The sequence below is a fragment of the Danio rerio genome, chromosome 25, assembly GCF_052040795.2.
Source record: "Danio rerio strain M-AB ecotype USA chromosome 25, GRCz13ab, whole genome shotgun sequence".
NCBI classification, from domain to species: Eukaryota; Metazoa; Chordata; class Actinopteri; order Cypriniformes; family Danionidae; genus Danio; species Danio rerio.
The window spans coordinates 19,222,964-19,238,379 of NC_141045.1; the positions used below are offsets into that span (position 1 = coordinate 19,222,964).

At 34.5% G+C, this 15,416-nt stretch overlaps 1 protein-coding gene across 13 annotated transcripts in view; it reads right to left on the reverse strand.

Annotated features, from left to right (window-relative positions):
- The window catches only part of cep290 (centrosomal protein 290), a 66,018-nt gene that overhangs the window by 45,340 nt on the left and 5,262 nt on the right, over positions 1-15,416 (reverse strand). For 5 of the 13 annotated variants that reach the window (XM_087310879.1, XM_087310873.1, XM_087310878.1 and 2 more), the window contains 5 exon segments: positions 15,177-15,197; positions 10,429-10,575; positions 8,429-8,611; positions 8,118-8,207; positions 3,324-3,446 (listed from right to left, as the gene is read on the reverse strand). In XM_087310879.1, coding sequence (XP_087167005.1) covers positions 3,324-3,446; positions 8,118-8,207; positions 8,429-8,611; positions 10,429-10,575; positions 15,177-15,197 — 564 coding nt within the window. 13 annotated transcript variants of the gene reach the window in all.

Sequence of the window (15,416 nt, forward strand, 5' to 3'; positions counted from 1 at the left end):
TACAATACATTTGGTTATTTTGGTACTTCTGACGGTGAAACAGAAATAAATGTGTGCCGTACAGCACTGTACCGTACTCTACACTCAGTGGAAATGAGCCATATTAAACACTGATCAGCAAATGGGTTCAACCATAACTGTGTAATGCATAAGAAAAAAAGAAACTCATATACGACACACAAAAATGAATCTAGCTGGTTCATGAAAAAGCACAAACATGCCCCGAGACATGCAAGAATGAATATCACTGTTTTTTTCTGAAACTAAAAAGTGTCCTGTAACATTCTCTCAGGTTCTCAACTGTCATGCAAACATTGAGTTACATAAACTACAATGGCAACAGTACAGATAGCTTCATTAGACTCCAAAGAAAACCCAAGTCACATAAGTGACATCATGACAGCTTCAGATAAAAGCTCTTCCAGGGAAAGACAGAAGCTGGAAAGATTTTTCTGGGGCCTAAGAGTGTCCGTCTTGGTATTTGGAATGTGCAGACCATGTACGAGAAATCCAAAACAGCACAGGTTATCAAAGAAATGGACAGATATAATCTGGACATACTAGGCATAAGTGAGAGCAGATGGACCGGCTCATGTAGAGAAAGAAGATAGCAAGATAGAAGCCTTCCATAATAGTTGATCTGTGACATCTACTGGTTCAATACCATCCAATAGCATCAAAGCCCAGAACAGAGTTAGTTGCAGCCTTCTGTCTCACATGGGATGAAGAGGATCAAGATAAGATAAGTAGCCAACATGATTGAGTTTCTGTGACTAAATCTAAATGATGTTAACATTGTTAGCTGATCAATGTTTGTATGCGAGTAAAAGCCTAAATTGAATTTATATCACATAAAGCAATCAACTCTCTTCAGAAGACTTGGATTAAACCACTCAATTCATATGGGTCTCTTTGGAAATGTTTAATGCATCAGATTTTTGACTCAATATACTTCATATTTGTTAAAAATGATTTATTTATGTTTTGAGGAAGAATGACTTTTTTATATAATGACATAAAAGTCAGTAAATGATAGCTGAAATGTAATTTTAAGCTGAACTAAACCTTTAAGCTGAAACATTTTAAGGAATGTTCCAATGCGCGCATGGCAGTTATTCCAAGAAACAGGGTTTGGTGAAAAACAAACTAAATTTAATGTATCTTGGCTGTTAGTCTGTGCACGACTAGGCATTCATTAAACTATAATAGTGTCGAAGTTCACCATGGCTCAGAAAAAGCACATAAGTGTGTAATTAAAGCAACAGTTCATCCAAAAAAAAAAAAAAAAAAACATGAAAAAAGTATCCAAAATGAAACACTTAATTAAACCCTAAAAAAAAGTTTATTAATTTGTTTTCCTTTTTTTCTGTCGAATACAAAAGTGTTTGAAAAAAAAATGTTGAAAATTGGTAGCCAAAGACAGTCAGAAAAATACTATGGAAATAACAGCCACAGGTTTTCAACATTCATCAAACCATCTTCTTTCGTATAGAACAGGCAAATGCAACTCAGTAAGGTTTGAAATAAATAGAGGATGGGTAAATGATGGCAGGATTTTTATTTTTGGGTGAGCTATCCAGTTTTCTTTCTGATATCTGGTACCATATCCAGTGATATCTGGTGCAGTGGATGGAAACTCTGCTTTATTTGCGAAAGTTTTATATGATATTCCAGTTTTGCGCATAAATTAAATTAGCATTTTGGAAGGAAACATGTTGAATATCTCCAGAGTGGTACTCTGATACATATATTTCTGTCAGAGAAAAAAGTACATGATCTTCTGTGCTTTGGCTGTTCATAGTGAACTGTGGCACAAATAGCCATTTTTCTCAAGCTGGGAGTTTTTTATTCAGAAGTGCTGCATTTTTTTAAAACGTCAGCAGCGTAGCGAGGTGCTAAGTGGTTGTTTTTTTAAATGCTTCGACAGAAAACAGATGATTGTTTTTTAGAAGAGTGTTGGTGGACACCTGTGGACACAATACCACAACATTCTCATGGACCACGCAGTCATATATTAAGACCCATGTACAAAGCCGGAGGACTTTTATTCAATATTACAATCATTTTCTGGTTGCTTTACATCAACCCTTGTTTTATCTTTCCAGAACACTTAAAAAGTACAGCACATTTTGCCAGGGATCATTCTACTTTTCAATATAGTTTTAAGCTGATATTCATTACCATAACATAACCCTTTAATTCTTCTCATCTGGTCTGAAAAAGGAAGAAGTGCATTTGGTCATGGAACAACAACAGGGTGAGCAAATAATGATCAAACTTTTATTTTTAGGTGAATTACACAGGTTAGTGTTCATGCTGCTTTCCCAGAAGCATCACAGTGGCGTTTGGTAAGGTTTGCCACTGAAAATTTTTTTGTGTTGCGTCATAAACGAAACTTAAGAGAAAACACATTGAAATACTCCATAAACCTATTTTATCAACACAATTTTTTGTAATACAGCCTTTTAAGAAGCAGCATGAAATAAAAGTGGGACACACTGTTTTAAAACAATACATCTGGCGGGCTTTGTTCCACACGCAGTAACAGACACATAAACACGTTCTATTCAGAAAAACTGACTAGATCCAGATGATTTGAGCACTTTATAGCTACACTTATGGGTTTAGTTTCCATCCCCTAAGAATTTATTCGCATTTGGATGTAAATATGGACGTCTTCCTCATGTAAATTTAATTTCACAGTAATGCACTCAGTTTAAATTATTAGTGGCCAGTTTCTGTCAGTTACAGTTACACCACAAAACACAGGATTTGTAAAACTGGCCTGAGACATATGTTTTGTGACTAAAATTAATAACCGAAAGTAGTATAAAAATATTTAAGAGAAAGAATAGAGAAAGTATAAAATGCATCTGAAAATAAATTATTAATGTATTTAATTAGCTTGGAATTTAATAAACTCTTAGAAACAAAATGTAGTACTCATAATAATGGACCATAAATAATAAATATAAAATTAAATGTCAAACAAACAAATCTATTGATATATTTAAATGGCTTAATTCACCCAATCATAAGTGAATAAATATTAAAATTTTATCACTGTAACCTATTATTGCCGGTCTTCAAGGTTGTTTAAAAATCATTAAAATTTGATAATTTCATTATCCTCAATATTTCTCATTGAAATTTTTTTGTGGGCAAAAACATTTTTATTTTCTTTGATGAATAATTTTGAAATAGAAATATTAATTTATGAGTTAATAAATTTGTAAATAACTAACTAGCTAAATAAAAACATTTTCATTTGTAGTAATGGAGAAGTTTCTCAGAAGAGGGCAACTGTGTTTTATCTGACTGACCTGTTGCAATGCGATAATGTTGCTTTTATCTGAATCCATCTGAGCAGTTCGCAGTTTCTCCCTCAAATCTCTGATCATCTGCTGATACTCCAAAATTTCCAGATCTTTCCCTGATAAAACACTCTGAAAAAGAAAAAGACACATCACGGTTAGAAAATGTGCCACGACCGTCAAAAAAAACAACTAATCTGACATTTGCCTGATCCATTAGACTGTGATCTTGACTATTTAAAGAGATATTTCTGGCAATTCAGCCATTGATTAATCGCCATCATGTTGTTTTAAACCCGTAAGAATTAATGAAGATAATTTAGATTTATAATCTGAGGGCTCATGGCCCTTCAATAGACAGGGTCCTGAAACTTTCAAAGTCCAGAAAGATACCAAAAACATTCTCCAAATTGTCATCAGTCGTTTAATCATAATATTATGAAGCTACAAGAATACCCACTAAGCAATTATGTTTAAAAGACGTCTAACAGATATGCAAACATGACTAAAGCAATACTAAATTTGGGCTGTAAAAATCTGATAGATATCTACAAATAGTCCAAAAGTACACAAGTGATCATTAGACAGACTTCACATGTGAAGTCATTCATTCAGGTCTACACTACCTGACAAAAGTCTTATCGTCGATCTCAGTTGTAAGGGCAACAAATACTAACTTGACTTCATCAACATCAACAGCCTAAAGTTTCAAGATATTTGTGCTGCCCATTACATTACAAACTTTACATGAGAGGGCAAATTCTTCAACAGGATAACGCTCCTTCTCATACTTCAGCCTCCACATCAAAGTTACTGAAAACAAAGGCCAAGGTGCTCCAGAATTGGCCAGCCTAGTCATCAGAAATTAACATAATTGAGCATGTCTGGGGTAAAATGAAGGGGGAGGTATGGAAGATGAATCTAAAGAATCTTGATGAACTCTGGGAGCCCTGCAAGAACACATTTTTTTGCCATTCCAGATGACTTTATGCCATTCCAGATGACTTTTACTAGATGAAGTTATTTGAGTCATTGCAGAGATGTATAGATGCAGTTCTCCAAGCTCATGGGAGTCATGCACAATATTATTTTTTTTCCACTGCACCATGACTTTAAATTTTACACTGTCCATTATTTCTGTTAAGTGACGAGACTTTTGTCGAGGGCCTCTAGGCAAAGTCAGACCTTACTGTCCTAATTAAATAATTAAAAGTCAAGGCACAATCATATTTTATTTATGTAAAATAAGCGTAATCTAGAGGCCTTTGCCTTTCACACAAGCCACTTCTGATACCAAATGATCAACTAGAAGTCAAGTTTTATTTGTTGTTCCTAAACTTAGATAGGCGGCAAGACTTTTGTCAGGTAGTGTATATGAGAACAAGTCTATTTTTGGACTGTTCTTTGGATTTTAAATGACTTTTTAGCCAAGACGTCTTTGTTTAGACATCTTTTAGGCACCTTTTAAAAGCTTGCTGTGTACTTTTGTGCACACGTAAAACAAAAATACTGACTATTCAACAGTTTCTTCTTGCAGTGTTAGTAGGGCACAGGTGTCAATTCCAGCTCCTGGAGAGCCGCAGCTCTGCACAGTTTAGTTTCAACCCTAATTAAACACACTTGATTCAACTAATTGAGTTCTTCAGGCTTGTTTAAAACCTATAGGTAAGTGTAATGAACTATGCCTTTAAGAGATTTTTACAAAGACAAAACTGCATTCCAAACCAGGCGGTAACTTGAGAAACTCTAATTACTAGGTGCTGAACTTTCTGGGTCTTTTCCATCAGGTATCATCTCTGTTCTAACAAAGAAAAGTTATAAAGGAAATGGTTAGAGCCTTTGTGTTGAGAACGATCTTAACGTCTTTTTCCTTATGATTTGTGCCAACTTGCTCAAAGTCAGAGTTATCATGTTAAACAAGATACTCGATAAGTCATTTGATATTCCTGTAATGCTGCGATTTAGATTTCTTTTTTATTCTCTCTCTTTTAATCATTTTACATCATCTCCATTTGTTACGAGTTCAATTTTCACTCATTTCAAACTTGTTTGACTTTTTTCCTCGTTGAACACACATGCACACACGCACACACTCACACACACACGCACGCACGCACGCACACACACACACACACATTACACATTACACATTACAGCATTAATCAGAATATGCTTTTAGGTTCAGTTGGAAAAAAATCCTTAAAGGTTTTGGGCGAGTAAATAAATGTAAATTTTTTTAACTATCCCTTTAAGTTGTGATGTATGGAGTATTGTTTCTGGGTCTAAAGCCGCAGCCACACTGCACTTTTCACCTCATAGACTTCCATTTATCCGTATGCGAACGCAGCAGACTGGAAACGCAAGCTTGTGCCACAAGTTTCACATGTCACTTCATAGCAAAGTTTAGTAAGCTTGGTAAGTTCTGACCTGTGAAATCATGTGATTGCGTGAGACCAATAGAAGATCAAAACATGACCTCTTTATACAGAAATTTAAAATATGAATCGCTCGCTTTTTTAAATGTATAATCATCTTGTTTAATCCTGCCCCTTTTCAAAGCAGCTTATGGCAGAATTTTGCATGCTAAAACTCTAGTGTGACAGCGGCTTGAGCCTCTGTTCGAATTGAAAAAACGCTCTCAATCAATAGCCATTGTGTGACAGTTTTAATCATACCACATATTAAAGCAAATCTACTACTAAACCCTGGTGAAACTACAGCCTCTTGGAGTGCTCTATACCAGACACCAATAACTGAAGCATTTATAAAAGGTAAATTACTGTGTGATAATAGATGTGGATATAAACAATACGATCCTGATTTTCTGTAATAGCACTATTACTGCACATTGTGAGCATATATTAGCACCATTTGTTGTTCGCTTTTGGCCTCTGACAGCTTTTGGATCCATGAACCGCGGTGTGTGGTGTCAGACTACGAATAGCAATTCACAAAACAGCTTAAGGGAAATTATAAAATTGGCATGCAGACATTTCTGTGCTTTTAAATTGACTTACAATTAACATGTTTTTAAAAAATGAGTTCTCGTTATCTCCACATTATGTATTAAAAATAAACCTTTATAATGATGTATTAAAACAAGGGTTAATGACCAAGTTTGGTCCAGGAGGGCCGGTGTTAGATTTAATAAAACCCATCTGAACAAGCCAATCAAGATTTTTACTAGGTATACTTGAAACATCCAGGCAGGTGTGTTGAGGTAAGCTGAAGCTAAAATCTGCAGGATTCCAGCCCTCCAGGACCAAGTTTGATGACCCCTGTAATAAAAAATGAGCCATATAAATTTTAAGAGCTGCTCTTGAAAGAAAGAGTCAGTGTCTCATTTATATCATTATTTCACTATTAGATTAATCCAATTTTATGTCTGAATGTCTTGAATTAACTATTTATTGTCTTTTTAAATCAGTCTAATCTTTGTGATGAGAACAATCTAAGTCTTTTTTTCCGGGTGATTTGTGCCAACTTGTTCACAGCTTAAGTTATCGTGTTAAACAAGATACATGTCAGTTCATTTGATATTCCTGTGATTTATATTGGATTAGTTATGCATTGCTTTTTATCTCTTTTAATCAGATTACTGAATCTACATTTACTACGAGTTTTTTAGTCAAAACTGTTTGTTAATTAATGAATAATTACACAAAAAGCAAAGCATGGATTTATAGATGTTTTTATTTTCAATTATTTACTTTTAAGCTACAAAACGTATTTATCTTAACCCTTTAACTGCCTGCTCTACCAAATGGTTGAACATATTTTTTTAAATAATGACTGTTTAAAGTCATTTAAAGAATGCATGAATGCAAACTATTTTAAATATTGGTTTACACTACACAGAGTTGTTGGTTTACAGGAAAAATCAAACAAACAAAATCCTGTTGCACTACTACACTTGATTTTGGTTTATTGTGTAAAAAAACAAAAAACAAAACGAGAAAACATGATTTAGCATTCAAAATTATTTTATTTAAAATAAATTAAATACATTTTTAAATAAATCGTATGGTCTTACATGTCATATTTTCAGATTTTTTATAGTATATGTATTAATTCCGGTACTTTTAACATAACCTGACATATCAACCATTTGGTAGAAGCTGATATTCTAGAAATTATGGGATGTGTTGAAAAAAAATGCAGAGTGTGTTAACTAGCAACATTAGGAGTTATGAAATTATTAAAAAAATTCTTGGAGGAGCAGTTAATTTTGAAGCTTTTTACAAATAAATATTGAATAAATTACTTATTATTAAAAAAAAAAAGTAATTAAAAGGATATGTTACAATACATTATACTAACAACATTAGCTTTAAGGTTTTATCCAAGCATTTCTGTTATTTAAATGCAATGACAGTAATGCATGGTGTTTCTTCAGAAACCATGCAAGCATAAAGTTATGAGATCAACGTGTTCTTAAATAACTTGAAAACAAATTGAATTAAGAAAACGTAGCTGAAGTAAAGATATAGATATGTTATGTTACATAGATATGTTCATTAGTAATGTAAAAAGAAGTTAATGTTTTTATTGAAATGTTTTCTTGGAAGACAAAACTGTTGGCTGACAGGTTTCTGGCACTAAATCAAGTATTTACCTTTGCTTCAGAACTTCTTAATATGAAGTGAGCAATTTGAGGCAGGTAAACCACATAAACAAAAAGGTGACAAAAGAAAACAATCCGCCACTTCGGTAGAAATGACATGGGTTCATGAACGTCACAACCCTCCACTGTCTACAAGTTGCTAATAATGTCAAAGCTGAAATTTTGGAAGACAGGCTTACCTTCCATTCCTCGACTTTAGCATTAACAGCAGCCATAACAGGGTCGTCCTCTTCCACTCGGGCCTGGATCTGGTCAGTTAGCTCTCTTACCTTGAAAAACACATCTCATTAAAAGGAATAGCAACAATCTTTTTTATTTTTCCTATCATAAAAGAGAGTGGCCCCCCATGCATGTGAACTCGTAAAGCACTCTGAATTATGCAAAACATTTTCCTGCCAACAGCAGTAAAAGAGAATGTGGCTATAACAACAAATAGATCGATCAGCATGTGGGACTGGAATGACCTTTTTTATTAGCATGATTAAATTACCTGAAGCTTGGCATGATCTCTGTCTTTTCTCAATTGATCCATGATGGCATCCGTTTGTTGGACAGCGATCTTCATCTTGTTGTATTCGTCCGTCATCTTCTCCATCTCCTTCACAGATTCTTCTAGATTCTTCTGCAGGTGCTCATTTTCACTCCTCAGGTTGGCAGCCATGTCCTCGGCATGCTGGGAACAAGAAGAACATGTTTATTGTATCTGAAAAGATCACATAAAGAGGATTCTACAATTCAGATCAAGATCAAGCGGAAAGGATCCTCATTAGACGAGCAACAATCAAAACCTAACAAATTACAGACTAGCAAACATTTTGGTTAAATTAAAATAACAAACAAACAAAAAACACTTGACTGCAGGTTTGTCTACTTACAAAAATAGTCAATTTAATAGCTTTTATACTGTATATATACCAAATATTTCATGAATGTGTGTGTGAATTAGAGCATATGAGTGTTTCCCAGTCCTGGGTTGCAGCTGGAAGGGCATCTGCTGTGTAGACATAAGCCAAAGTAACTGGCGGTTCATTCAGTTGTGGCGACCCCTCATGGATTAGGGATTAAGCTGAAGGAAAGTGAATGTGTGAGTGAGGTAACTGGTTTATTTAAGTTCAAAAATAGTTCTCCAGAAACGGTTTTATATGCTCAAATATTGACCCAGAATACATCCCTTGAATCAGAAAGGCCTAATTGACCATATTTGGAAAGGTCATAAATATTAATGAGCTCTGCTCTGACGTGCAGCTCTCAGTACCTCGACTCTCACCTACAAACACACACACACACACGCATGCACGCATACACACACACACACACTTGATTATTTTATTTGGAATGACTAATACTAATTAAAGCAACACAGCATCCAAATGAAGAATCCCATTGTACAAGCAATGTGCAAATAAATACGATCACTGAATATCTTTTACATGACAATATTAAAACACTGAAATTAGCTCTACACAAAGTAGTAAATAAATAATTCATAAAAGAATATCTGCAAATTAAGTATAGAGATGGCATCGCCTTTTGCAAACATGCAGACTGCCTGTTATTGCTGACACAGGGCAGTATTTGGCAATTTGTAGTCTTTTTTTAGAGTCCAGCGATTTGTAACCCTCTCCCACATGGTTTATGAACGTGTCCTAGGCTACCATAAATTAAAACAACTAGCTTTGTGTTGAAGCCACACAATTTTTTGAGCATTTGCAAATGGTTGATATTTCAGCCTTTTTTTTGAATAGCACAAATCCATGCAATCGTCAAATCAGAAACCTACTACCATAATCAGAATGTTTTTCAATACTTCATCCATGGCTACAATATCAGGAGTGTTTGGGAAATCTAATTACAGTGCTCAAAACAAGAATTACTGTTCAATGATGAAAACCAGCTCAAACGTACAGTCTTTTTAATGTATAGGGCACTTTGTTTTCTGACCCAGTTTAGCTTTAGCTGTAATGTTCACAATGTGGTCATGATGTGCGATGTAAAGGCCTTTGAACGCGGGACAGCCGCATTTTTTATACCCACCAGAAATACCTATTTTTTTCCCCCCGAGTTGTGTTGTGGATAAAATATAGGTTAAATTAAAATTATATTTGACACTGTGGAAAGACAGATCTGAATTTAGTACTTGTACAATAACAAAAACATCATTTTGCTTTTTATACGTATAGAATTGAAGCATAAAAAACAAAAAGCAATTGGCCAAATCTGTTCAAATGACATGTTCATAGGATTAAGCCTACAATAAGCGTATACTGTCAACTGACATTGAAACACTGATAAACATCAGTTTATAAAAAAGTGAATTGAAAATAAAATTAAATAAAATAAGTGTAAAATATATAAACAAGTAGATATAAGTAAAATAGTAAAAGTGTAAAGTATGGTCTGTTGAATGGTGTCTGAAGCATTAGTAGTGCATTAATCTAGACTGAGCCTATCATGTTATGTTGGCTGAAGGAGACTTGAAGATGAATGTACCTGCAGCTCCTCCATGCACTGGTACAGCTGCTGGTTGGCTTTGGTGAGTCTCCTCTGAATCTCATTGCTCTCCTCTTTGGTCTGAAGAGATTCCCTTTGCTCTGCTTCCTTTCTGTAGAACTCAATGTCCTGTTGGAGCTGCTCATTCTGTAGAAAAAAAACACATTAATCTGTCTGCTGTCAAGCCTGCTCTACTGGTAAATGAATGGGTATCAAATATCATGACATGGAGTCTTATTACTTCTGAATTATTGACTCTGATCATTTGAGTCACACTGCAGGTATGTTGATGAATTCTCTACACTTTCATGAATAGATTACAAGTAGACAACAGAAACGCATTTCTGTTTACACCTAGTGCTTTAACTTTAACTTTTGCCCACTGAATTCTTTGTGGTGGTCTATGGGTAAGTGCATGTATGGGTAGATATTTTGACCTAATATTGTAAAATAAGCTTATGCATATGAACATAAAAACAGAAAACAGAGAGAGCTGAGGATTTGTTTCTGCTCTGAAAGATTCAAAGCTATGCTAAACACCTATCTGCACATTTTTGGCTTTCAAACCACGCTTACAATGTCAGGTGGCAACGTTTAAACAGCTCTGGCTAAGTTAAAGAATATGAATTTAGTGAGTAGGTGGAAAGTATGTGCTTTTTGTGGCTCATATGGATGCATTCACATAGCCACAAAAGACCCCTTATAGCCCACCTCCTGACTAAATACATTATCATTATGACATGTGATGTGAAAGTGCATCAAAACCAGGTTCATATTACACTGTACTAACACACACTGGTGATTATGACTGAAATCGTAGCTGCACATCCTTTATATTCACTTTCTTTCCCACTCAGGTGACAAGGCACATATTTAACAAGTTATACTTGTAAATGTAACAACAAAATCATTCAAGTGGTTTTCTTTTTTATTGGATAAAGATAGTTCTTATCCAAGTGCACCACATATGAAGTGGTCAACATGGTGTAAATGTAAAACAAATGTTTTTTCCCCATTCCACTGCCTCTGTCTCATGTTTTTAAATGCAAAAAACATTGTGTAAATGGCTCTCAAATGGACTTCACAAGAGCGTGTCATGCTGACAGATTATTCCTTTTTTCCTAACTTTTATTATCTGTGTATTGTCAACATGTCAAACTGTAACATCTGTTAATATTTCTATTTAAAACTCAGCTTTCTTGTTTTGTGAAAAAATGGAGTAAATGAGTGCGCTGCTTTAAGTAAGTAAGAACAGACAGGTTGGATATTAATGGCCAGATCTGCTAAATCACAAAATGTAAAACAGCGCCTATCCGCTTGTTAAGTGTGACGTCACGCGAAGCGGCTTCCGGGTCCAAGCGCTCTATTCAACTGAATGGGGAGACTCATGAAATGGTAATAATAAACGTATACAAAGCAATTTAAGGCTTTCGAAAATCACGATTGCAGTATATATGTCCATGCCTAATATCCAATGGCCAAAAAGTGATTATTTTTTTATAAATTGTTAAATTTTTGGTATTTGTTATGCAGCAAGCCCAGAGATTGTTGTGTACACTATGATTCTATATAAAATAAATTTTAATGTGTGATAGGAATAAAACGTGATCATAAACGAATGATTTCTCAACTCAAATGAATGGCGGCTTGGACCCAGAACAGTATTACATACGTCACAAACACGTCACCACTTAACAAGCAGATGGACATGAACATTTCTGAACATTCAAATGTGCAAATTAAAGAACACAGATGTAACATCTCATTTACATATCTACTAAAGGAATAAATGAGCAAGAGCTGATGGTCATAAGGAGCAGGGGATCTGCAATGACTAGAGAGGAAGAAAATACTTTTTTCTCTACCAGGGGTACAAGAAGCTAGACAGCCATGTGGTGATGCTAAGAAAATAATCAAAATGCATGATGTCAATGCTAGCCTACTTCATTAAAAATGTACAACTACAAAGTACAACTATTGAACACAATAATAGTTTTATTTAACTGTGTTTATTTATATAGACTAAAGAATAGGTATATTCACAAAATAGATGAGCTTAATAGAAGCGACCATAAGACAACAACAAAAACCTATTATACGCAAAGAAGAAAGCCTTCAGAAATGGACAGCACCCATGCACTCATCTCACACGCAATTAATGATAGATAGCTAATCCATAACAAATGTGATTGGATGTTGATTTTGTGCTTTGGCAAGCTTGATTATTTTATTGCGTTGTTACGCGTGAGACTAGAAATGGAATTAAAAAACTTGACTATCCTATAAATGCGTGACATCTTGGACCTGTACCTTGAAGCCAGATTACTTGGCTAACCAGTTAAGTTTCCTATTTAGTTTGCATCAATACGGGCTTTTATGTACCAGGATGTACAGTTGAAGTCAAAATTATTAGCCCCCCTTTAATTTTTTTCTTTTTTAAATATTTCCCAAATTATGTTTACATTTTCACAATATGTCTGATAATATTTTTCTTCTGGAAAAAGTCTTGCTTGTTTTATTTCAACTAGAATAAAAGCAGTTATTATTTTTTTAAACACCATTTTAAGGACAAAATTAATAGCCCCTTTAAGCAATTTTTTTTCAAACCATTGTTAAACAATAACTTGCCTAATTACCCCAACCTGCTTAGTGAAGTTAATTAACCTAGTTAAGACTTTAAATGTCACATTGGAAGCTGTATAAAATAGTCTTGAAAAATACCTAGTCAAATAATATTCACTGTCATCATGACAAAGATAAAATAAATCAGTAATTAGAGATGAGTTATTAAAATTATTATGTGTAGACGTGTTGAAAAAATATCTCCATTAAACAGAAATTGGGAAAGAATAAACAGGGAGTCTAATATTTCAAGGGTGCTAATAATTCTGACTTCAAGTGTACATAAAAGCCAGATGGCTGTTACTAAACTAAAATTTAACTGGCTAACCAGCTAATCTGGCTTCATGGTGTCTTTAAAGGGGAAACCCCCGGCTATTAAAAATTCTGAAAAGGCTTTAGAGTGGAGGAACTATGATGTCAATTTGTCTGTTCCGCTTCTTTGAAAAGATGGTTGCTGTCAAGTTGCTAAATGGTATTGCAGGTGATGTTATAGACATATGTCATCGAGCTAAATTGGAATGCATAAGCTCACTTTTACAGCTTGCGTTGGGTATTTGGATTGGTCTGCTATTTGGTGATTAGATGGTTTCATAAAGAGCCGTTTGTAGTATTTTTCTAACTGAACATTTATATTGTGTGCAGAGTATGTCTTCACCTGTAGAGACCTTCATGAGAGATTAACTTGTTGATTGGTGATGACGTGGTGTAGTTCATTTACAGCCTTAAGGCTAGCTTTTCTGGTCTCGCATTTGCATTAGGATCCAAAAATGATAAAAGATAAATTATCTTGTGAAGATTATTTTGATTGGACAAAATGCATGCGTAATAAACTGTGTTTGAACACAGAGCTCATTATTTGCAATCATTGAAATCCTATGGAAAATCCTATAAGGATTTCATCGAGCAGCCAATTGGCCTACAAGGTGATCTTAAAGTTCCTTCACTCTCTAGCAAAAATTTTTTCACTATTTCACTGTCGAGCCAGTGTGGGCCAGGGCAATCACCCAGAAGCTTGATCGGTGAGGACGAAATCACATTGCGTTTCCATTGTAGGGCCAATAATTGGTAGTGACAATGAAAATGCAGCTATTGAGGTAATGAAAGGAGTATGGTACACATGGTATTACATGACTCACCCTAGTTTTTTTTTCAAAGTCATTAATACATATTTTCTTGAAGTAAAAAAAAAATAGCATGTCTTCAGATAACAACTGCAGCTAATTCAAGTGCAACATTTAAGACATGATTTTAAGGCAATAAACAATCAAAATCACATTGTATGATTCATTTAAATCCCCTCTCATAAAATGTGTGTCTGACTAGGAAACCCAACAAATGCATATTAAGCAAAGTCAGGTACAAAAATAGCCATGGCCATATATTTTAGCGCTATTCTTCTTTAAATGCTTATTTAGTAAACACATTTTAATGTATTTAACGCCAAAAAGACTAGCACTGATGAAAGCTGTTAGTAAATTGGGCCCTCATGTCAGTTATATATATCAAATAATGTTTTCCAGCAAAAGTGTGTTTGAAGTTAGTGCTACACAAAATTAATTTTTATGCCATTGACTATGCCATAAAAGACTAATGAATCTCTATTAGAGAGAAAGTTTAAGAGAGTCTCACAGCAGCAACAAGTCTCTAAAAATAATAATGTTTGGAGTTTAATTGTTTCAAGACCTACCACAGTACTGAAAAATATCAGTTGTGGAACCAATTTATGTATAAGATCTCTGGGAATAATGAAATAAAAATAATTAACATTTTTATCTCCATATTTATTATATATTTACTTGCTCAGTCAATGTTTTTATGAGTTTTGATTTTTCTGCTGTTGCAGGCTAGAAGGACCACTGACAAAAATTAAAAATCAGTGATATGGAACAGTAGTGTGGTCAAGAAGTTCCAGGAACTATTTTATCAGCTCATTTCCCAGAAAATAATCACATACCTCTGAACATTCATCATCCATTCATAAATAAAGCCTTCAACAGAATCACAGTCAAAGACATTTTTTTGTGGTGGCCATATTATACGAGGCAAGTGGTGCCGCTCCATTTGTCATAAACATGTTTCAAATAAATAGCCTGTCTATTCTAATTCTGGCTAATCTGGGGTCTTACCTTCCTCGTAAGCTGCTTTATCTTGATGGGCATTGACAACAAATGACAGCGAGGAAAGAAACGAGTAACAGAAAATGATAACAAGCATGCGTAGAAAATGAAATGGACAGACAAGAAATAAAGCTGAGGAGTGAAGTGAATAATGGTGATATATGAGAGATGCTGGAACAGATAACATACAGAGAAAGATTTAAGATGTACCCAAAAAGCATTATGCACGCTCCGAAAAGGATTGGACAT